This window comes from Ciona intestinalis, chromosome 3 (assembly GCF_000224145.3).
Source record: "Ciona intestinalis chromosome 3, KH, whole genome shotgun sequence".
NCBI lineage: Eukaryota > Metazoa > Chordata > Ascidiacea > Phlebobranchia > Cionidae > Ciona > Ciona intestinalis.
Genome location: NC_020168.2, coordinates 3,225,554 through 3,247,500, shown reverse-complemented (window position 1 = coordinate 3,247,500; position 21,947 = coordinate 3,225,554). Strand labels below are relative to the sequence as shown.

The following is a 21,947-nucleotide window of genomic DNA, read 5'->3' as shown; positions in this document are numbered from 1 at the left end:
TGCGATGATACGAAAGTGTAGTAATTTGAACGAATGGAACTTTTATGACGCATGCAAAAGTAAGGACAACAATGGGAGCAGCGTCGAGCCTCGAACAGATATCTTCAGGGCAAGAGACTGGCGCGCTAATCACAGCCTCGGAGTGAGGGTAATATTACCAACACTAGTTATTTCATCTCGAAAATTTTGAACCAATGATAAGAGGTAGACAATATACACTGTGGGTTACGGGTCGGACTTTTGCCAGCTGAATAGCTAATTATGAAAAATCATGTCAACAACTCACATTTCATAAAACACTCATGAATGTAAAAAGTGAAACCGAAAACACTTAGGCCTAAGGAGAAAAAATGCTGGGCTTGTTCGAATGCAGGATGTCGTTAACCGATTAGTATTTAGGGTTATTACATGTTTACGGAACTTAGTTGTTTTTCCCATAACTTTCGAATGGTAGCTAGTGCGACTTTAGAATATATGATGGGATTTAACACACTGTTTATGGGAAGTAATATCCCTGCACTTACAACATACACAATGTTGTTAAGTTTTACACCAGATAAACTGATGAAAGCCATAATGCAAATTGGGATCCAACAACAAAAATTTGACAAGATCATTTTGTAAACGGTTTGTAGCAGCTTCTTGGACTTCTTATTACTTCCCTTCAAGACTTTTTTACTTCTAAGAATTAAGCATCCGTAGGTTAGGGCGATGTAGATAAACAAGATAAAGTTAAAGACGATAAGAAAGGTTGAGTATTCCCATGCATCGTCGTCTTTGGTTTTCACAAACAGCTTCGGCATACACACGCTTGTAGCGCTGAAGTATCCGAACTCGCCTTTTATTTCCAGCCCCGCGAATACTTCGGTCACCGTTTCCTTAACTTGAATCCAATCTTTAGGTACTGTTGCATTCGCCACAAATTGTGATGCTCTGTCGGCAAGCCAAACCACTTTACCTTTAGGAACCTCCTGTTTCGCGAAAAAGTAGTTTGGGAACCACAGCGTATTTACGAAGTAGCCTGTTTTGCCCATAGATGGAATACAAGCCAACAAAATGCCAATCATCCAAGCACAAATAGATGGGATAATGTAGCTGTGTTTTTTCACGTTTTTCATCTTAATAGGGAAATAAACAGAGACAAGTCGAAAGGTAGCCATTGTCGCCATTATAAGCGCTGATACTTCGGTTGAAATAACCACAAGCGTTCCCAGGAAAGAACAAAGTCTACTGCTTCTCCATTGTGCGTCATGGTGACAGTAACTGCCGGAAAACTGGACTCCTACTCCAGATATTGCCAAGAGATAAATTCCCATGAGCGAATCAGAGATAGAGAGATTTATTAGAAACGTAAGGAACGATGACTTAACCGGCTCCGTATGCGCGCTGGACTTTAGCTCTAGAACTGAAGCTGTAAAAACTACAATGTTTCCGAGTAGCGCTACAAAACCCATTATCCAGAAAATAACCCTAAACCATGTACTCCCGATCATTTCAAATGGGGATGAAAACACAAGATTTCTTGAGCTGACAGGCGGGCATTCATCGCTACCATCACTGCAGTCTTTGATACCGTTTTCCACGCGGTCTCGTGCAATTGAAAGTGGTTGTTTGCTCTTGCAGTAAAAGCGAGAAGCTGAACATACGGACTCCCATTCGTCCGATCCATCAGTACAATCTGGTACACCGTCACATAGAAATAAATTTCCAATGCTAAACAGTAAATCGGTTTTGTTATGGCAATAATAACGACCCTGGCAGTAAGTTTCATCAAATCCCGTGTTACAGAGGGGTACAAAGGCTAAAGGGATACCGTCGCAGTATTCCCTTTTGTGTAGAAATAACTGACCACGCTTTTCCCATACTGCAGACGCTTGACGCTGGTGACACCTTAAAGGAACGTCGCAAAAATGCGTCTGATTCGGACAGCCGGCGTCGCATTCATCAGCTCGATCGTAACATTCAGGAATCCCGTCACACATGGTAGCGTTTTTATAGATCGTAAAGAGCCTGTCAGTCGGACAGAAAATATGACCGGTACCGGTTCGTGCAACTGTGTTATTAGCATTCGGTTTGTTGCAGTACTTCGTGTTTGATCCTCCATCACAATTGAGCGACTTATTGCAAGTAACCTGTTCGCTTGGAAGGCACTCGCCGTTGCACAATATCTGCCCAGTCGAGCATAACTTTTTCGAATCTCCCAAAACTTCTTTACAGAGCGTCTGGTCCTCGCATAAGCATTCGTCAGATACATCATAACAGTCTACAACACCATCGCAAACTTGCATGGGAGATAACAGCAGTTTCCCATCCAAGCACTGAAAGCATTTTAGCTTTCCGTCGACATAACAAATGTCTGATTTGTCTTCACAATACGAGTTGTTATTGCGAAGGTTCTTTTGTGGAAGAACACACGACTGTTTATGCTGCTGATAATCATTCACTGCTCTACATTTGAAGCCAGGAACATCATACAGTTCGTCTGTGCCGTCTGCGCAATCAGAAAAGCCATTGCACAAATTCGGACCAATAACCCAACCCTTATCTTCACATTGAACGAAGCCGTTTTGTAGAAGATAAGTATAGGAACATATCCATTTAGTTTCAGTCAAGGTGAGGCTGTCAGATGAATAGAAGTCAATCTGATCACAGCTCCTCTTATTAGGCCGCGTTTTGTTTAGCTCCAAAATGTAATCATAGTTTGATTTATTGCACAGGAAAAAACTTGTAGTTGCAACTTCTTTCTGTACTTCATCGTTATAATAGGGAACGTATCTTCGTGTGTTCACTTCTATAATCTCACACGATTCGTCAGAAAAATCTTTACAATGCTGCTCGCCATCGAAAAGGTCTTTAATTGCAACGCACCCAAGATTCGATGTACAGTTGTTAGGGTTAAGTATACATCCGCATTTTACGCTGTCCCTACCACAAGTGCAGTTAGTTTCATCAGAAAAGTCTTCACAGTCTCGATCCTCGTCACATATATGCCTATCCTTATAGCACTGTTTATTATATCGTCCAAACGTTGAGCATGTACCTCCATTTTTATGACAGTCACACTCGTATTCGTTACTTGCACAAGTAGATTCGCAATTCTGTTCATCACTCCAGTCCCCGCAATGGTTTTTCCCATCGCATCTATCCCTTTCACTATAACACGGCCAAAAGTAAATCAAGTTACTTCTGTCGCATGATCCGTTTAGATGGCACGCGCAGGTCGTTTCGTTGTAAAATTCACAGACATCGCTACAGTTTCTTTCGTCGCTCCAGTCCCCACAATCATTGTAACCGTTACATCTTTCAGTTCTACCCCAGTATACTCCGTATACTCTCTCTCCGCTTCTGGAGCAAAATTGCTTCTCCATTTGGCAATCGCATTCATTAGCATCTGGTAAAAGATAGCTGTTATAGTAGGTTGGGGTAAGATAGTAGTTGGTTTCATTCTACTTTATCGTCCCATTTTGTAGAAAACAAAGAGTAGAAACAACAATATACAGTGGGGTGGGGGAAGATGGGACGCCTTTTCATTCTATTTTCTCGTCCCATTTAGTAATAAACAAAAAATCATTCAACGAATTTTTAAACCGTATGGTCACGACTCCCATAGACCGTTCTTAATTGTTTAAAACGCGATCAGGATATTTTAATATTATGTGCTAAAGATGTCCCGTCTCCCCCCACCGTACTTTATCGCATAGCCCCGCGACCCTAAATAAGTATTGTCAATTGTAGAAAACATGCGATTAGGTGCTAAACGGTATTCCATTCTCTAACCCAAGAGTATTATTACAAAACCTATAGGATCAGCAATTGGTTCGCCGTCATATAGCACTGTGGTGTAAACGGGATACCTTTAGCATATAATATCCAAAAATCCTAAATACGTTTCATAATTTTTTAAAAGTTCTTTGTTAATTTTTTAAAAGTTCTACTAACAAATAGGAAGAAAAATAGAATTAACAAGTGTGCCATCTTCCCCCGTCCTACTATATTAATGAGTTGTATAGGTACGAAATATATATATTTTTCAGAGTGTGTTTTATTTCCTATGTTAAGTTACATTGTGGGATAATTGACACTGCGCATTCCTTCGTTTTTCATTATTGTATGAAACATTATTTTGTTTTGAGGCGTGCATTAAATCAATTGCTTGTTGGTTAAGTATGCGCGTAAGGTCGGGCGTACCGTAAAAGACAATATCCATAAACTTGAACAAATAGGCCTATTATTTTGTAAGCTGTACGACCACAAACATATATATTAACTTACCTGGTAAAAGTACCTCTTGCAGAAACGAGCCGTTTAAAAAGCAAAGGAGAATTAATATTGTTAATTTCATTTTCAAGATTTACGTGAAATCCAGAAAGCAAAAAAAGCTCTATTTTTCTGAAAGCAGTAAAAAAATAAGGGTAAAATATATAGTGCCTAGACTTTGATAAGCATAAATTAACATGTTACACTTGCCGTGAAGTATTAGTTAATCTATGGGTAATGTTCCAACTCTAATCGCTTTTAACAATATATCAATCGTTCGACACGATTCCCCGTTTGTTTGTTCGTTGGCATAACCTGCAGGAATACTTGTTTTTAACGACTATCGGTTTACTGCGAATTCCTTTCCTTTGGTATTTTAATTAAATCTTCGTTTAAGTATTATAAAAGATAAATATTATTTATGTTATGTTATACTTCACAATATAAATTCACTATACGTATATCTTTGTGTTTAGACGGCATGCGGTATTGTTATTCCAAAATGGATAGTGGTGTTGGGGAAGATGGGACACCTTTAGCATATCACACCAAAATATGCTGATCGTGTTTACAATTAGCAACGATCTATCGGAGCCGACCGGATGCGCTTTTATATTTCGTTGAATGTTTATGGTTTAATATCAAATAGGACGAGACTGAAAAGATGTCCCATCTCCCCCTAACCTACTATATATATATAGTGGGATGGAAGGACACATTTTCATTCTATTTTTTGTTGCATTTGGTAGTAAACAAAAAACATTTAAAAAATTATCAAACCGTATCCTCACGACTCCCATATAGACCGTTGTAAGTTTAAAACACGATCAGAATAGTTAAATTTTATGTGTTAAAGGTGTCTCATCTTCCCCCACCCTACTATATATATAAAATTAATTCGACATAATATTCATCAACCCGCGTTTGCATTACCCATAACCTTAGTCTAGGTTTAATGAAGCGTGCATTTGTGTTCATCTCTCTAGAAAATGTGCCTTTGGTCCCAATCAGCGCCGCCCGCACAGCCCGGGTTTAGTTTTTCTTGCTTTCGTACATTTCTTATAGTTGCAGTGCTAGGAGTTTTTATCGTATAAACGTTATAGTTCTGCAGCAAGCCGTCTAGATATGTTTTAAGTTGATCGGTAACGCCAATTCTTTCATGGCTGTTTCAGATATAGTTCGTTTTATTTAATTAAATGATGATATCAAACCAACAGCCGCAAACGTAAGTATAATATGTTGTGTTTAAAAACCTAGAGCGTTACTTAACCGTTCTTATTTTGTAACGCGGAAAAACATCCGTAAATAAACAATAAAAGTTTGGCTGCGTAAACTTTCTAATGCGGCAACGACATTAAATAACAACTGCCAAATATACTTAACGACTATTATTTTCCAAGCTCCTAAATACTCTAACCTGCTTAATACTTGAATTACATTAGTGTTTAACTGTCCCAAAGCTTCGTTATATTTATCCCGGAAACTACACAGAATTTCTTCCCATAAATCACCCAGTTTAGGCAGTGATGTATCACCTTCGTCATAATGTCCGTTCAATTCAAGACTTTGTCATGCGTGGAAACTCTATCATTTATCATGTTTAGGCGTAATGTTGTGATTTAACCTTAAATGGCCGGTTTGTCGCGCCAGAGCATCCATGTTTAACCGTTTTTTAAAGTTGAACTTTCCTTCTGTTTCTAAACGATACGTGGTTTATAACATTAGATATTTTATTCTCCAAATACGCAAAATCCTGCCAAACCCACTTTCCAGCTTAAAACTAGATTGTTTACGATTTTCACACGCTATTGTGCCAATCAAAACAAGACTGAACAAATTTTGCCTCACGCACAGGTATTGTAGACCGCGAATACATTTGTAGACCACTACCTATAAGTGTCATTGCTTCCAAACCACAGACCCCTGCTTTTACGCAAGGTGTTATTATACGAATAGCGTCTGCTCCGTGTATCGTGTCATTATGGCATTACTCCAAGTGTACATACGCGCAATGTAACATAATAATGAAAGTGGCAATGTCCCAACACCGGATATTACTCTCATCATGAACAAACGCGTTTTACCTATATAATTATAAATTATGAATTTTTGACAACTAATCTATACCCAACCGAATTGAAAATAAGAAGCATTATTGTTCAGTATCTTTCAATTTAGCCAACTGACCATAACAAGCTATCTATAGAACTATCATACTTTTTATAAAAAAAAATCTGTAAACTATTATATTTTTTTATGAAAAAAAACTGTACAATTATTATAACTTTTAAATCATCTTTATTAGGCAGCTATGTTACTGTTATTGTAAACCAAGGTGTTGTAAACAAGCGTCAAATACGTTAATAAACGTGGGCAAATAAACTGCAGATGCAAATTTGAATATATATATAAAGTAAGATGGGGGAAGTTAGGACCCTTTTTCTCCTCTATTTTCTAGTCCCATTTGGTAGTAAACTAAGAACATTCAAAGAGTTAAAGTCGCATCTTCACGACTCCTATACCGCTGTTAATTGTTTAAAACACGGCCAAGATATTTGGATATTATGTTCTAAAGGTGTCCCATCTTTTCCCACCCTTATCTATACCCAGCATTTCCTGCAATCCTATAATCTTCAAATCTAGTTAGAAAATTACCCTCAATATATATCTATATATATTCTGATCTTAATACAATAATTCATTTAAAATCAGCTTTTTACATGTTGCGTGCTAATATACACCAATCATATCATATAAATTATTTTAGACACGTAAAACTCAAATCTAAATTCCTCAGTACATACTGAGCCAGTAAATTAAACGGATTAAAATTCTTCTTTTCGCGGTAATCCGTAAGACTCGGTTTGAGATAATCGTCTACAAGAATGTTGTGTTCATGCCATCTTTACATTTGTAGCTGCTTGGTTATTCATTCTTGGCAAAACTGTAACAGAACTTTAATCATAAATAATTCTTAGCATTTTTAATTATAAAAGTGTTGAGATTGAATCTTACCACCCGCAACGACCTTGTCATTTCTATCCAAATCCAATATTCTGTAAAAGTAGATTTTTTTCATATCTTTAACATGTGGAAATATAATAGGGGAATAGCACATAATATATTGTTTTTGAGTCATGGTGATATAGGGTATATAGTTCTGTAAATATTCTTTGCTTACTATTAAAAAACCCGATAAATATTGACAACATATCAATCTTACCCTAACCTAATATATATATATATATAACGATAAAGGCCTATAGTAGGGTGGGAAAAGATGCGACACATTTTATTCTATTTTCTTGTCCCGTTTGGTAGTAAACAAAGAACATTCAAAGAATTAGCCTCACGACTCCCCCAAACCGTTGTTAATTGTTTAAAACACGATCGGAATATTTGGATATTATGCGCTAGAAAGCTGTACCGTCTTTTCCACCTTATTATATATAAAGTTATGTGTTATAAAATATATAAAGTTATGTGTTATAAAATATATAGGCGCATGTATATACAATGTAATACAAGATATAGATTCGTGTTAACATATTTACCTCATCTGGTTATTCCAACGATATCTTCGCCTTCTACCCGAACTACTAATGTCTGGGTTCTGCGATGCAGATTCGCCGAAATGTACTTGCAATACGACAAGCAAGAATATTAAGCAAAAAACTTTCATATTCAATTTCTTTTTTTCAGTCTGGTAATATATTATATGGAAACTTAATTGTAGAACTTTTCGTGGTTTAGAATTTTTGTACTATCTTTTTGGGTGTAGTACTGTGGGGTAAGATGGGACAACTTCAGCAAATAATATCCAAATATTCTGATCGTATTTTAAACAATTAGCAACGGTCTATCGGAGTCGTGAGGATACGGCTTTATAATTCTTTAAATGTTCTTCCTTTTCTACCAACCAGGACGAGAAAATAAAATGAAAATGTGTCTAATCTTCCCCAACCCTACTATATAGTTTAGATTCCCTATACTGCGCTGACAATACGAAAATCGAACCTCTGCAATTATCTGTGTATGGCACCATTGCAAACGCCTGTTAAATGCTGCTTGCTATATTTGCAGCATGTTATAGACGTATGCGGTTGTTAAGATTCCTTCGAAATTCATTCTGCTATATAACATATGCTCATGGTTTGACCACAACAGGGATTTCGGTTTAATTCAATTCGGAAGTAAAACAGCTGATGCGGTATACTATGACGTCATAATAGCGGATAGGAATATGCACGGTATAGCGCTATAGAGCCATGCAGTGGCATTTTGCTGTTTAGAACCACAAAATCGAAATAACGAAATGAGCGAAATTATAAAGCAATTTCAGATGGGACAATTAATAAATTTCTTTGTTTAAACGTAAAATTACTTTTTTGTATTTCAGTTGGCTTTTTTATATAAGTAGCAGGGTGGAGTATGGTGGCCCATGTTTTCATTCTCGTTCTTTCCATTTGGTTTAGGTGTTAACGATATACCGTCTTACCCCACAGTAATATACAGTAGGGTGGGGAAGATGGGGCACCTTTAACACGTAATATCTAAATATCATTTTCGTGTTTTAAACAATTAACAACGTCCACCAGAGTTGTGAGGATACGATTTTATAATTCTTTAAACGTTCTTTGTTTATTACTAAATGGCACGATAAAATAAAACGAAACGATGTCTCATCTTTCGCTATAGCTGTATATAGAAATACCCAAAGGCCAACAAACCGAACGAGTGTATTTAATTAAGAAGCGCCAATTAAATCGTGCTGAACGAGGTTAAGAAAGAACATTACACGATCGCCCGAAGCGAAAGCCCGTGACATTACTCGTACCATTACTCGTATATTGTTTAAACTAGCATTCCTCACGCACAGGCTGTTCTGTCATTGTGCTGTGTATAAAAGCTGCAAAAAACGAAAACTCATTAAACAGTTATAACATTGTGTTATAATACTGGTGTATTTATATTGTTTCTGTGTTTAGAGACAGACGTTTCGCTGTTAGTTCCAATTCTTTATTGTTTTATTTTAATCTTCGCTATTTTTTTATTTCGAATAGATAAATATTAAAAACATGTTATGCAGGTTACGCAAACATGCTCGTATTTGGACCAAAAAAAAAGTAATGTAAAAAAATACGAAATAAGCATATGTGTTTTATACGCTTAATAAAAGTTTAAAGTTATTTCGATTAAAATAAAACTAATGAAATAATAAAAATATATATTAGAGGCTCTGCAATGGTAGGCGTGGCATGATGGGACCTTAGTTTTAGATCAGAGTTGGCCCTATACCCCAACATCCAAAGTCCTGGAAAATTACTAAATATGTTTACCTATTTAATATATACAGTACGTAGTGTGGGGTCTGGTGGGACAAGTTTTCATATGCGGCGACTCTAAAATAGTGTTGTTAATTGTTTAAAACACAATCAGGAAATATGGGATTTAGGTGCTAATAGTATCCACTTTACTATAGTTTATTATTGGAATCTCGTGGTTTCATCTAGATTACCTGTATCACTACTTGTTTGCGTTGGCGTTGTAACAAGAGTGAGTCACGTTTATTCTGTATAAGATGCCACGTATGTTAGGTATAGGGCAATCATGTTTGTGTACTAACACCTGATAAGACAAAACAATTTTGTTTAGCAGTTCAGTAGCAGCAGTTGTGTTATGAAGTAAAATTTATTTTTAAGCTGTTTTTTAGTATTTTGGTTAAACATCTTAAGGTTTTCGTTACCTAAATGCTTTGGATTACGTAGTAAGAAACGCAATGTCAATTTAAAATTAGTTTATAATCAGTGTTTGTTTTTTTGTATTTTTATAATTAACGTGAGTCTTTTAAAGTATATTCCAAGACCGCTTAGTTAGCGTTCAGTATTTTATAATCCTAATGGGCGAGGTCCAGCTGCAAGGGCAGCAGGCAAAAGTTAGTCTTTGTTTAAACACCCCATCTTAAAAATTTTGACTAATTGATTTACTCGTTCCCGGGTTCAGTAAAAGTTGCCTGCTGTGTGCAAACCAGCAGGAACACGATGGCCGTCATTAAGGGCTTGAGTAATATTAACGTTTTTCTGCCATTTAAACGAGATGTGACTCAAAATTAAAATAACTGCAGCCAGAAAGTTCATTTTTGTGCTTGACGCATTTTGTCTTCTTTTCCGGGCACGCGTCAAAACTTACACTCACATCACTTCGTGTGTTTACTCATGTCTCGTGCTGTCATTTGGGGACAAAAATAATTGATCTAATTCGTGCAGACCGTTTTGAACATAATATCACTGTGTACGTGCGCACGACACCGACGCAGGAAAAGCGTTATATACTTCCGAACGGAAACTAAATTTTGGTATAAAAGTGTGTTTCGAATTAACACCTCGAAGCATTTATAACATGTAGGTTTAGCAGCCACGGTTTTTGACTTTTTTGACTTTTATTCAAGTAAGGTTTTTTCTGCTGTCGCTTAGTTGCTTTTTCTCTTATTGGCTGATTTAATAAATTTGGTATTCGTGACTGCATTTAAAAAATGTAAACGATATTCGCGTTATTTTTATATTAGATCAGTTAAAAAAGGATTCAGATTAAAAATAAAAAGGATTTCGATTTTTTAAGAACTCTGCTGTTAAATGATGATAGTATAATATCTGTAAAATTTGACTCATTTTATATGAATTTAGATTTTACGAGAAAAAAATTACGAAAAGAAAAATCAAAGTCTATAAAATGCCTCCCGTTATAACTTCGTACAGCGACGACAAAACCAAAGGGGCCGAGATGATTCTTCCGGAGAAAAACAACAACGAAACTTCCAGAAAACTTTCAATTCAAGCCAGCGAAAGCGGCAATCTAGACTCACGAAGCAGGTCCCACTCCACACAGAGCAACAGTCAAAGCGTTGCTTCTTCGAGTCCGGGTCCAAGTCCTCGGCGGTCAAAGCGACCTGCACCCGGGGCGACTTTGCTTGAAAAGGCGATGTATTTTCGCCAAACATGCCCGGAGAAGTGGGCTCGGCTCGAGGAATTGGCGGCTAAAGAAACAAGAGAAGCGCTGTTAAACCAATATGAGAAATCAACATATCTTGAGGCCTATTACGAATCACTTAAATCTGCCAGATTAGAGCTGCAAAAACAAGAGGCATTGGAACGTAGTATGGTAAGACAAGTCTTTATAAGCGACACTGAAGTGTGTGGTCAAGTACTCATGTTGTTGTTTTTTTTTCAACAGCCGCCCAGAATGCACGTTCGAATTCAATTCAACCCAACCAAACAGTTTGATTGTGAATCAAAAAAGTAAGAACATTTCCTTTAACGCGATATATTGTATTAAATGTGCCGTCATTAAATTTTATCTGTAAGAAATTTCGTAAATCTAGAGTCTAATGCTTATATCAAATTGGTCGATTCTCATAACGAAATAACAGTCAGGATTTTTAAACCGAAACTCTATGAATTAAAAGTCATATCTTACCTATAGGTTGTCATGTTTAAATTAAAATTGACCTTAAAACCCATGTTATATGAACCTAAACGATGTATATACTTCTCTAAAAACGACATTCCGTCTCTTATTTAAATTTTGTTTCATTCTTCAGCGAGGACAAATGCTCAACATACAGTGCGAATTCTGGGATTTTGGGATTTTTTTCCTCGGATAAAAATTCCGAGGAAGAAACCGAATTAGTGGTTGATGTTACGAAAGGAACAAATATGCTGAACAACTTCAAAGACGACGAAGATGACCGAATCATACGAAGCAAAGTGAAATGTTATTTAAACCCAGAGAAACAAGGGTCAATGAAAAGTTCAAACCAATATTTGTCACGCAACGGAAAAAGCAGGTGATTAATTCATTGCGTAGCAAATTTTAAATTACCGCTTGTTAAGTGATTCATTATTTATTGCGTAGTAAGTGTTGTTTTTGTTTATTCATTACTCCTCTGTACTTTTCCACATACTATATTCAGTGAGGTCATAAAATAACACGCTATTATACACAGGCTTACTTGTTTCAGCACAAATGCTTTGGAGTTTTACAAAATAATATACAAGTCAAGAGATGTACAATAACGAATAAAAAATTAAGTAGAACATACAACTATATACAGTGAAGTTTTACGCGCCTAAAGTTCGAAAAATGCGTTGCTGCAAAAAACACAACTGAAAATAAATACAAACATTCAAACTTTTGCACCAAAAAGTTGTTAAAAGTAAAAAAAATAAACATAACAAATTCTAAAATTAAATTCAACGTTTTTTTTAGATGGAGACATACGTTCGTGTTCCGTGGTATCACGCTTGAAGAGCTGACAGCTAAATCAATCGTGTTTGAAGTGAAAGGTTCAAACAATGATCGCAAAGTTATTCTTGGAAAAGCTGCTCTTGCAGGACAAAAAGGTAACTTTAAAACTTTACGCTAACATTGTAATAACCACTGGTGCAAACGCAATGTAGGAAATCTGTCCAAAGGACATAAAATATTTATAAGACAGCTGAGGTAAAACATTAAAACGTCCGAAGAAGAATTATATTTCGGAAAATTATGTAGTAGGGTGGGGGAAGACGGGGCACCTTTAGCACATAATATCTAAATATCCCAATCATGTTTTAAACAATTAACGACGGTATCTGGGGGTAGTGGGGATTCTTTGAATGTTCTTTGTTTACTACCGATTGTGCCGAGAAAATAGAATAAAATGGTGTCCCATCTTCCCCTACCCTACTATATAACATTATATAATATCATAATATAACATTATTTTAATTATATCTTTGAACACGACAACGAAGAATAAATTATTTAAAAGTAAAAAAGAGAAGGAACTAGCAAGATAGAAAAAAATGTTTTGCCGGCAATCGAAAGGCATGTTGTAGGCCTAGGCACAAAGCTGGTGCAAAAGTTATAAAATCTTGAAAACCGACGTATATACATAAACTTAAAAAACATATTTTTTGCAGCTTTCCTCACAGCCGAGGAATACCAGTCTCGGGAAGTGGAACATGCATTACAGCAAGCATTGGATAAACCAGGAGAACAAATCAAAGCCGTTTTGGAACTCCGCGAACCCGTGAATAATGAAAGCAAATTGAGAAGGGGTCGTTCAATTCGTAGAAAGTGATGAATATCACGTTTTTTCACAACTTTTAAACCCATTTTTTACCTGCATTTTTAACATTTCAGTATTACATGTTCTATATCTGCTTTATGTAAAGAATCTTTCTCTATTATGTATTTACTCTCTATATTTTTACTTTTAATTTTTTTATTTTGCCTATTTTTTTTACAATAACGTATTTCCTAAGTTTCACATCGTTGTATTTACCAAGAACAAAAAAGCATACTTTCATTTCTGATTATTTTATTTTGACTATTTTTTTTTACAATGACGTATTTCCTATAAGTTTCACATCGTATTTACCATTGACAAAAAACGAAAATTTGCATATTGCAGAAATCAAAATTCCCATTCCTATTTTAAGTATTTTTCGAAGAACAATTGCTATGGCCAGTTTCAATATATAAATGTGACGCTTTTTACGTCATTTGGGTCACTGCACGGTCTGTATGATATCAGTTGATGCATATTTGTTACGTACCGCGACGAAGACACTAATCAATGCACAGTCATACCTCGGGATGTTTTATTTAGAATGGAAAACAACCGCGTAATGTTATTACACATAGTGGAACATTTATTGACGTATAAATATAGCGAAGGCGAGTTAAAGCGTCAGTGCACGCCAGCGTGAAATATAAACATAGCGTTTGACAACAACATTAAGTCTCTTTGAATACGTCATTAAGTTTTTGAAACGTCATCAGGTCTTTCAAAATATTTTAAAGTTGCTTCCGTAATAAAGACTTTCAACCGAAAGACAGAATGAAATAAGTTTTTAATGGTTTTGTCTCATTCTGCCGTTTCTATTCCAGGTCATCTGTTATTTAACGTCTCTCGACTTCTTGAGTTGCGGGTTCGAAACCTACAGTCTTCACCGCGACGAACATTTGCATTTTCTGAACTCGCTGATTTGGAATCTTCGGAAAGAATCAGTTTCCATCAGTTTAAAGATTCGTTCTTGTGCGAGATCAAAAATGGAGGAATCGGACGAAGCAAGTCCGGATTTTGTGGCAGCTCGAGTTTTGGCGTCGATGTTGACCTAAAATAAATTCAAATTCTGTTAAATTAAAATCCAAAAAAGGTGGAAGCAACTTCTATTTCGTCAACTACAAATCCTTATATAAGGAATACTAGGGCAATCCAGAGGCTCAGTTTCCAGTTCTTGACACATCGTAAATGACCACACCAATATGAGACAAATTTAAAAAAAAAATGGCCAAAAAAACTTATTTTCAATTTCCAAATTACGACAGTATTTTTCTATCGTAACTCCTCACCCATGCGAAACAGATAAGGAGAATGCAACCAAAGACAGTTTTTTAAGAAACATGGTTAATGTGCTTACCTCGCTGGGCGAGTTCTCGATTAGGTATTGCTCGAATATCTTTGTCGCCATCTTGTGACGTCTTCCACCCCTCACTTGCTTATAAGCCTCAACATCGAGGTAGAAATGAATGTTTTCGTCGCTGAATTCACTTTCAAGGAAGATACGAAAAGCAGTCGCACCTCCTGTGGAAATAAGATTATCATTAATTTATTCATCTACACAGTTGAATAAATGAATGTAACTTGCTTTATGCACGCGTGGCTGAAAAACGACAGTCGGTATGTTCTGTTTCAAACGAGTTACCAAGTATGTTACTTTGTGAGTGATTATTTTATTTTTGGATTTTTTCAGTTACATATTTGTTCAAGTTGCGAGATTTGTTGAGATCATACAATAGAAGCATCAAGAGTTATTTAAAAGCTTAAGCCAGGTTTTAAACAAAGATAATTAAATGATGATGAGTGCAAAAGAAGTATAAGCTAAGTTATTTTACCTTTTCGCTTCAGCACTTCTGCTAGAGTTTGAGATGAATAGACGCAATGCTCACAAGTTCTATAAAAAAGGGAAATGTTAGAATTATTCTGCAGCTTTTTTATTCTGTCGACACGTTTTAGCATGTTGTCTGCACCAATCCCCACTCGTGTAAATACAACGCATTTGTTGCGAACATTGGAGAAAAAATACAACGTCTTTTTGCTGCGTACTCGTTCGCCAAAAAGCACGAATATGAAGTAAATATCTTCATGCTCATTATAATCTTAACTTACTTTACTTCAGTCTTTCTTAGACTGGTTGTTCGTTTAAGTTGACGGAAAACATGATTTTCAGCGGCTTTATACTTCAATAACCATCCGGTCGAGATTGATTTTGGAGGGTTGATCGTTTTCGGTGAAGCTTGGGATTTCTCACGAGAGTTAAACACGGCATCGTCGGCTTTACGGTTGAACCAGTTTTTCAGATTTTGTCTAAAATTAAGTTTCATGTTATAGAATAAATGCAGCAGTAGCTAAGGGCAGTGCGGTGTCATAAAAGAGGGAACATTTTTGGCAACCCGATTTTTGCGAATTTGTGTGAAATGGGGCCACGACCCATTCAAGATTAAGAAAAACTCGTAAATAATTGGAAACTACTTACATTGATGTCTGTTTCCCTTTACTATCTGCAATACTGGGCTCCGACACAGTGTTAGTGGCAAGGGTCGTACATTTCTTAATTTCCGCAAATTTCGATTCGTTTTTTGGAATTTTTTGTTCGCTTTTATCGTCCCATGGCATTTTGGTAGGGTCGCCAGACAAATATACGTAATCGCCATCTTGGTTAACCGGTTTCGACTCGTCTGAACTGGAATCACACGAAGTGGACGTGGACGTCGCACCACTATGGTAACCCCGATCATCGTGTTCAAGTATCGGTTCCTGTACACTTGAACCGCTCAACTTCTGTGCTATCTTGATTATGATCTCCTCCGGGTGGGACTCGACGTACGAACTCACGCATCGTCGATCTGGTAAATGCTGAAGTCTCCTTCGCTTCGCTACTCTAGCACTGCAACGTGTTTCGACCAAGTTTCCATTCACGAAGTCCTCGTTTTCGTTTGATTTTTCCGCAGTTATAGAAGCTTGTGAAATGATTTTCGCGGACCTCGTCTCTTTCAACTCCACTGGAAGTCCGGATGAACATAGATTTTCATCTTCCTCGCTTGATTCCTCATGGTTGCCATAGTAACTCATCCGGAAGAGCAAAAGATCAGTGGACGTATATTTCTTCCCGAGGTTGTGACGTCGTCGTGTGATGACGTCATAACTGGTTGATGTGGTTTCGCTCGACACAGCAATTGGTTCAGGATCATCGGATGCATTGTCATGAACCGTTGTGTGAATATCCTCGGTTAACTTGATACGCTTGAAAGGTTTTGTTTCGTCATCGAAAGACCGCTTGCTGCGCATGGATTTTCTTCTTGGCTGGCGAGCCTGAAAATTACATTAATGAAAATCGATTAATACTAACACGCAAATCTGAAAGCTGTAGAAAAAAAATTATTTACCGTTCAGAAAAATGGTTCCAAGCGCGTCGAAAAATATGGCTTTTACCAAAAATTGTTTTAGGCTGCTTCTTTTTCTTAGAAGCGGTTATATATGGACCCATATCGGCATTTTCATTTTCTGGCATTTTTGCACGACTAAAACTTATATGATCATATGTCGGATAACCAAAAAAATGTAAACTGATTGAAAAGTCGGCTTTAGAACATGCGTTGTGTTATTACGGTTACTGCCCTAAATTGTTTACACGATCGTTATCTAAATCAATATTCCGGTCGTAAAGCGCCGCAGAAGATAATAAATGTCAAAACAAGTTTTGTTACAATAGCGTATAATGATCGCTTTGATGGATATACCACGAGTGTACACCTGGCAGGTGCTACAAGACCAAAATATGAGGGGACAATGAATGAACAAAATCGTCTCGGGATTACTCACGATTTACTATTTAGAATGGCGAGTTTCGAACCCGTAGTACTCTGATAAAAGGCGGCTGTTCTACCGTGGCCGCAGCATTAATTGCTGGGTTCGAGTTTTGACTAGATCCCGCGTTGTACTTAATAAGGTATAAGCATGAGATAGATATATAAATCCGATTCACACCTAAAGAGATCAACCTTATACAACCAGTCGTTATATACAATGCCTTTCGTTTGGATTAGCGTATATACACACGTGTGCTATGCTTTGTTTACCCAATCAAGATACATTGTACTGTTTTTTGCGAAATATTCTACCCATACTCCATTTGAACACGACGCAATATAATGCATGTTTCATTAATGATAAACGAATGAATGTATAAGTTGCTTTATCCTCGCGTGGCAGGAAAACGATAGTCGTTATAACACAGTGATTCGATTTTTATACACTTCGTACTCGTTTACGAGTTATACATGTATGTAACTTTGTATTGCTAGTTAAATCGAAGTAATTTTAAATATATTTTTAGTTTACCTGTTTTGCGTAACCAGCGAGCGACGAATCGCTGCTTTGGTTGTTAAGGTGTGAACTCTTAATGTTTCCTAGTGTTTGCACTTTGCGTCGTGAAGGCAAAGTCTGAACCTTCAATGGCTGATGTTCGTAATAATCGTTGTCAGAATCTGAAATTTTTGTTTAAAAATTTAAACCACTGTAGTTTTAAAACTTTGTACACACGGGGATCAAATACTTACATTGTGGTTCGTGAATAACTTTGGCGGTCAAGTGTTTCTTTCGGCCTAGGATTTCACTGAGAAAGTAATACCAGCCTTGGATAACCTGGAAAATAATGTGTTCATTTACACAGCTGTTAGACATACAATAAAAACACAAAGGTGTTTTGGTAACTTCGGTTGCAGTAAAATCCCGAAAAGTTCATAAATCATAAAAAAAATAGGAAGTATAACGATAAAACGGTATAGTTATGATTCTGTGTTACGTGGGTGAGATTCCACAGCGAGAAGCACCATAAGAAATGAGATTTAGGCTCATTACCAATACATTTTGATACACTAGAAGTTAAATAAGTTTACAAAACCTATTGTTCTTACCTCCTGGTTAGACACAATACGCTTGACACCAAAGCTCATACACCCGATGAACATTGAGCGATCATATGCCTCACATTTGCTCCAAGCTGAGATAAGAATTCGTTTCCCAATATCACGACGGGTGATGTCACTAAAAAGTCAAATAGTTTTAGTAAATGTTATGAAAAAAGTTTTGTAAAATAGAAAGAATACAAAATTGGGAGTTGTGGGTAAAATGGGGTATTTAAACCAAGAATTTAAACTTTTTGACAGACATTTACTTTGAAAAATACGAAGTATAAAGCTGTATACTTTTGCAGAATACGCTTAAAGATATTTTGACTCAAACTTTTTGTAAGCAATCAAAACTCGTAATAATTTACTCAAATCTAATAGTTATAACTCACAATGAAAATGATTCATGGACTGACAAGGTGTCTGAGGTAAGACACTTTGGTGAGGTTTTGTGTCGAACTCGGTTCTCAGTGTCCGGGGATAATGATATCTGTAAACACGATAAACATTTTAATAAAATATGCAAAATTTTAGGTAAAAAATAAGGTCGAAATCGCCGATTTGTGTAATTTTTTTGCATAGTTTGGAAATGTACAGTTTACCCACAGAATTTTAAAAAGAAAATGTTTGGTAATTGTATACCGTTATTAAAGTTGATACGGAGAGCAAAAAGTAGTTTAAGTATAGGCAACACGGATTTTATAAGGGGGGATTTTTAACCAGTTTATAGTTAGCTTAAAACTCTGTTTACCTTTAGGTAAATATAATGGGGGTACGACCCAGATCTTGTGTATGATTTGTGAAGCGATCTCACTCCCAGAAAAGTGACCGTTAGTTTCCTTGCTGTTCCGCATATTACCAACTTCAGTTGACCTAAGAGTATCAAAAAGTTAGAAAAATTGCTAATTTACTATAAATCATGTATTAGTGAAGACCTAATGTTCGGCAAGCTCAAAAGAATTTACGTCCAATGTGATTTATGCCAGAGTTTGCCGATAAAACAAGTTAGGACCTAATTTTACATTTTACCTTGACCTAAATGCTGCCATTTGTTAACTTACCTCTCATGTCTATAACCCAATAAGAAAGTCTTAAAACTGACAGGTTTCAGATTTCAATTCAACAACAAATTGTCTAAGTTATATCCCGTATATGTACGTACTCTGGTCAACAAAATCATAAAATGCCGATTAAAACAAACTTTGTACCCCCTGCTCTTTAACTGAATTACGCGCGCCGTTCTTTTGCCTGTGTGAGCTACAGACTGTCGCGACTGCCTCATGAACTCGTCTGCTGGCTTATTACCACCCTGTCCCATCTTTACAGAGGGATTAACGCTTTGTTCAAATAAAAACTCAGCAGCGGTCAATTCAAAAGACGCAAAGGCGATTACAGCTCCACAAAGCCCTAATCAGTTCACACCCTTTCGCCAAATTAGACACGTCGGGAAATGAGCATTGCATGGTAAAGCGACTGGGAATTTCATTTTTACTCAATTATCGTCAAATTCAAAGTACGCCTCTTTAATGACCTATAGATTTTTTTAAATATAACCTTACTGTATTCGTCATTTTAGGCGGTTGCAGTATACCGACGAAAATGTTATGCAAACTAATCAAGATTTCCAGAAAACTTTTCAAAATGCGTTCAGCCACATTCAACGCAAACACTAATATCAATAACAGCAACATTTAAAATCGTACAGTTCGATACGGAAGAATGAAACTGAAACAAAACTTCACACCTTTTGTTCTGTTCTGTACAATAACATAACTCAAACCATAGCAACTGGATTCAAAAACTGCTACTTCAGTTATCGCTGTCGACGGTAACTGCTCTCTTTTGCTTAGAAAACATTCCCTTTTCTACGCGGGCCGTGAAACGCTTTCTCTTTTTTCGAGTGCCGCTTTAGAACTACTTTCCACTCGCGATCTGACGTGTGGATTGTGACGTAGAGGTCGTGCTATTGTGAGGTCACGCGTGACGTCATCGCATCTCCGGAGGCGACAAATTAGTTCGTCTTTCCCGACTACAAATTGTCAACTTTCGTTTAAATTAAATAAAATAAACAATCGACCCGAACGAATCGAATGTTCCGGTTTGCTTGCTCACCGCATTAAACTAATAAACGAACAAAGTTAGGGGCACTTGGAGGTATTTAGCCCGATTTACTTTCAATCAAACTAATTACTTCGAGCCTAATTGCCGTGACTGTGATAAAGTCCGTGAATCTGGCCCTGATTTATAGTGTTGGAAGATTCTCGTGATAAGGAACAATATATATCTCTTAAAATACAAATCGTTCACCTCGATTTTTGTTCGATACGTATTTCGTATTTCGTAGCACTTAATACTTAATTACTTTAATTGTTAAAAGTTCACTATATGTCTTAATACAGACTATAGAAAAATAGCCAACACGGGGACAAATATACCCACCATCTGGCCAACTAATTTTTAATGGAACAAAACCGACAAACAATAGCAGAAAACGGCAAAGAATAACGACACATGGGTAACCTAAATGTTCTATGGACAACTGCCACGTTATTTTGAGGTCGAGCGAGTTTATTTTAACTGTTGGATATATGCGGGAAACACAGCGGTCGACTAATATTATGCTCTCGTAAAATACGGGTTTACTTTTGGCAAGTTGTCGCAAAAACTAACTGACACATTTAGTGAACTATAAGACGAACTAGTAAACTTTTTAAAAAAGATAGAAAAAGCTTTAACTTCATTATCTCATAAGCTGATACTGATCCCCTTATCAGCGCACCTAATATTCGTGTATCTTATGTACATCCATACAGAGTATAGAGTAGGGGGAGATGGGATACCTTATCATTCTATTTTCTCGTCACATTTAGTTGTAAACAAAGAAAATTCGAATATTATTAAACCATATCCTTACGACTCCTATAGACCGTTGTTAATTGTTTAAAACACGATCAGGATTTGGATATTAGGTGCTAAACGTTATCCCATCTTCCCTCATCCTGCTATACTTTCTATTCTCTATACGCAGGCCGTCATACAGCAAGTCCTGCAAGGAGTTCAGACCTAACCAGAGTTATTCTTATTATCTCATGATATAAATCTACCAAGCTTTACATTTTAATAAACAAAAAACACTTTTCCAAACCGCTAATAAAGTTTCTCACCTCGATCGCCGAACCCGGAACCAATATCTGTGCGTGTAGCAGGCGATGAAATATCAGCAGATACCGGAATACGTTGAGTGCGAATATTGCATCCGTTGTTACTTCTCGGCAAGGGTGAGCAAAATCTTACTCGTTTTGTCATTTCATCGCTTGTATCGTCTGACCAGCTGTCTTCAGATGAAGTGTCTGATTCATATATTCTGCCATATCTTCTTCTTCTTGTAGTTCCAGGGGTTGAAAAATCGCTATCCGTGAAGTCGCTGCTACTACTACTGCTTGATAAATATGACATGTTCAATGCTATAGTTAAGATTCTGTGGAAACAATAAATTAAGAAGAACTTATTCCAAAACACTTTGCCTACGTGTATAACTATTGCTTGGTATTCATTACGATTGCTTGATAAATACTACATATTCATTGTATTTTGTAGCTCTGTGAAAATCGTCATATAGACATACAGTATAAGGGTATAAAAATACAAAATAAAAGAAACGCTTTTCCTAAAAA

The 21,947-nt window shown here is 36.6% G+C and overlaps 3 protein-coding genes and 1 long non-coding RNA gene across 8 annotated transcripts in view; 1 reads left to right on the top strand and 3 right to left on the bottom strand.

The window, feature by feature from the left end:
- Positions 1-98: 98 nt before the first annotated feature.
- On the bottom strand, positions 99-4,535 carry LOC108949324 (low-density lipoprotein receptor-related protein 1-like). Its single transcript, XM_018811195.2, has 2 exons — positions 4,273-4,535; positions 99-3,391 (listed from the first exon to the last, which is right to left on the bottom strand). Exons 1-2 carry the CDS (start codon positions 4,340-4,342, stop codon positions 405-407), a joined length of 3,057 nt encoding a protein of 1,018 aa, XP_018666740.1. The 5' UTR covers positions 4,343-4,535; the 3' UTR covers positions 99-404.
- An 859-nt stretch (positions 4,536-5,394) lies between these two features.
- Positions 5,395-13,811, top strand: LOC100185326. 2 transcript variants are annotated; one of them, XM_002127251.5, is made up of 6 exons: positions 5,395-5,482; positions 10,941-11,415; positions 11,488-11,552; positions 11,855-12,100; positions 12,523-12,656; positions 13,218-13,811. In XM_002127251.5, the coding sequence occupies exons 1-6, from the start codon at positions 5,454-5,456 to the stop codon at positions 13,376-13,378; spliced, it is 1,110 nt and encodes a 369-aa protein (XP_002127287.1). In that variant the 5' UTR covers positions 5,395-5,453; the 3' UTR covers positions 13,379-13,811. The 2 variants fall into 2 exon arrangements, with proteins under 2 accessions (XP_002127287.1, XP_026689711.1); XM_026833910.1 differs by having other exon boundaries at positions 5,425-5,482; positions 11,013-11,415.
- On the bottom strand, positions 7,109-7,960 carry LOC113474133. The gene is made up of 3 exons (XR_003395795.1): positions 7,812-7,960; positions 7,273-7,313; positions 7,109-7,201 (listed from the first exon to the last, which is right to left on the bottom strand). It is a non-coding gene; the product is annotated as an uncharacterized LOC113474133 (long non-coding RNA).
- A 73-nt stretch (positions 13,812-13,884) lies between the features above and the next one.
- LOC100182918 overlaps positions 13,885-21,947 on the bottom strand; it is a 10,984-nt gene continuing 2,921 nt past the window's right edge. For 2 of the 4 annotated variants that reach the window (XM_018811197.2, XM_018811198.2), the window contains exons 3-11: positions 18,666-18,763; positions 18,280-18,409; positions 17,923-18,007; positions 17,705-17,850; positions 15,840-16,675; positions 15,473-15,670; positions 15,199-15,257; positions 14,724-14,887; positions 13,885-14,417 (exon numbers count right to left, since the gene is read on the bottom strand). In XM_018811197.2, coding sequence (XP_018666742.1) covers positions 14,250-14,417; positions 14,724-14,887; positions 15,199-15,257; positions 15,473-15,670; positions 15,840-16,675; positions 17,705-17,850; positions 17,923-18,007; positions 18,280-18,409; positions 18,666-18,763 — 1,884 coding nt within the window. In that variant the 3' untranslated portion in view covers positions 13,885-14,249. Of the gene's footprint in view, positions 14,418-14,723; positions 14,888-15,198; positions 15,258-15,472; positions 15,671-15,839; positions 16,676-17,704; positions 17,851-17,922; positions 18,008-18,279; positions 18,410-18,665; positions 18,764-19,024; positions 19,147-19,334; positions 19,449-21,437; positions 21,757-21,947 lie in introns of those variants that run through there. The other 2 variants (XM_018811196.2, XM_002121836.4) reach the window with 2 other exon arrangements.

Excerpts from the sequence above, each read along its gene's own strand:
- LOC100185326 (XM_002127251.5), top strand. The coding sequence starts at position 5,454 with ATGATGATATCAAACCAACAGCCGCAAAC. Across the intron at positions 11,416-11,487 it reads AGGCATTGGAACGTAGTATG|CCGCCCAGAATGCACGTTCG; the intron begins GTAAGACAAGTC and ends TTTTTTCAACAG. Across the intron at positions 11,553-11,854 it reads TTTGATTGTGAATCAAAAAA|CGAGGACAAATGCTCAACAT; the intron begins GTAAGAACATTT and ends TTCATTCTTCAG.
- LOC108949324 (XM_018811195.2), bottom strand. The coding sequence starts at position 4,342 with ATGAAATTAACAATATTAATTCTCCTTTGCTTTTTAAACGGCTCGTTT. Across the intron at positions 3,392-4,272 it reads GCAAGAGGTACTTTTACCAG|ATGCTAATGAATGCGATTGC; the intron begins GTAAGTTAATAT and ends ATCTTTTACCAG.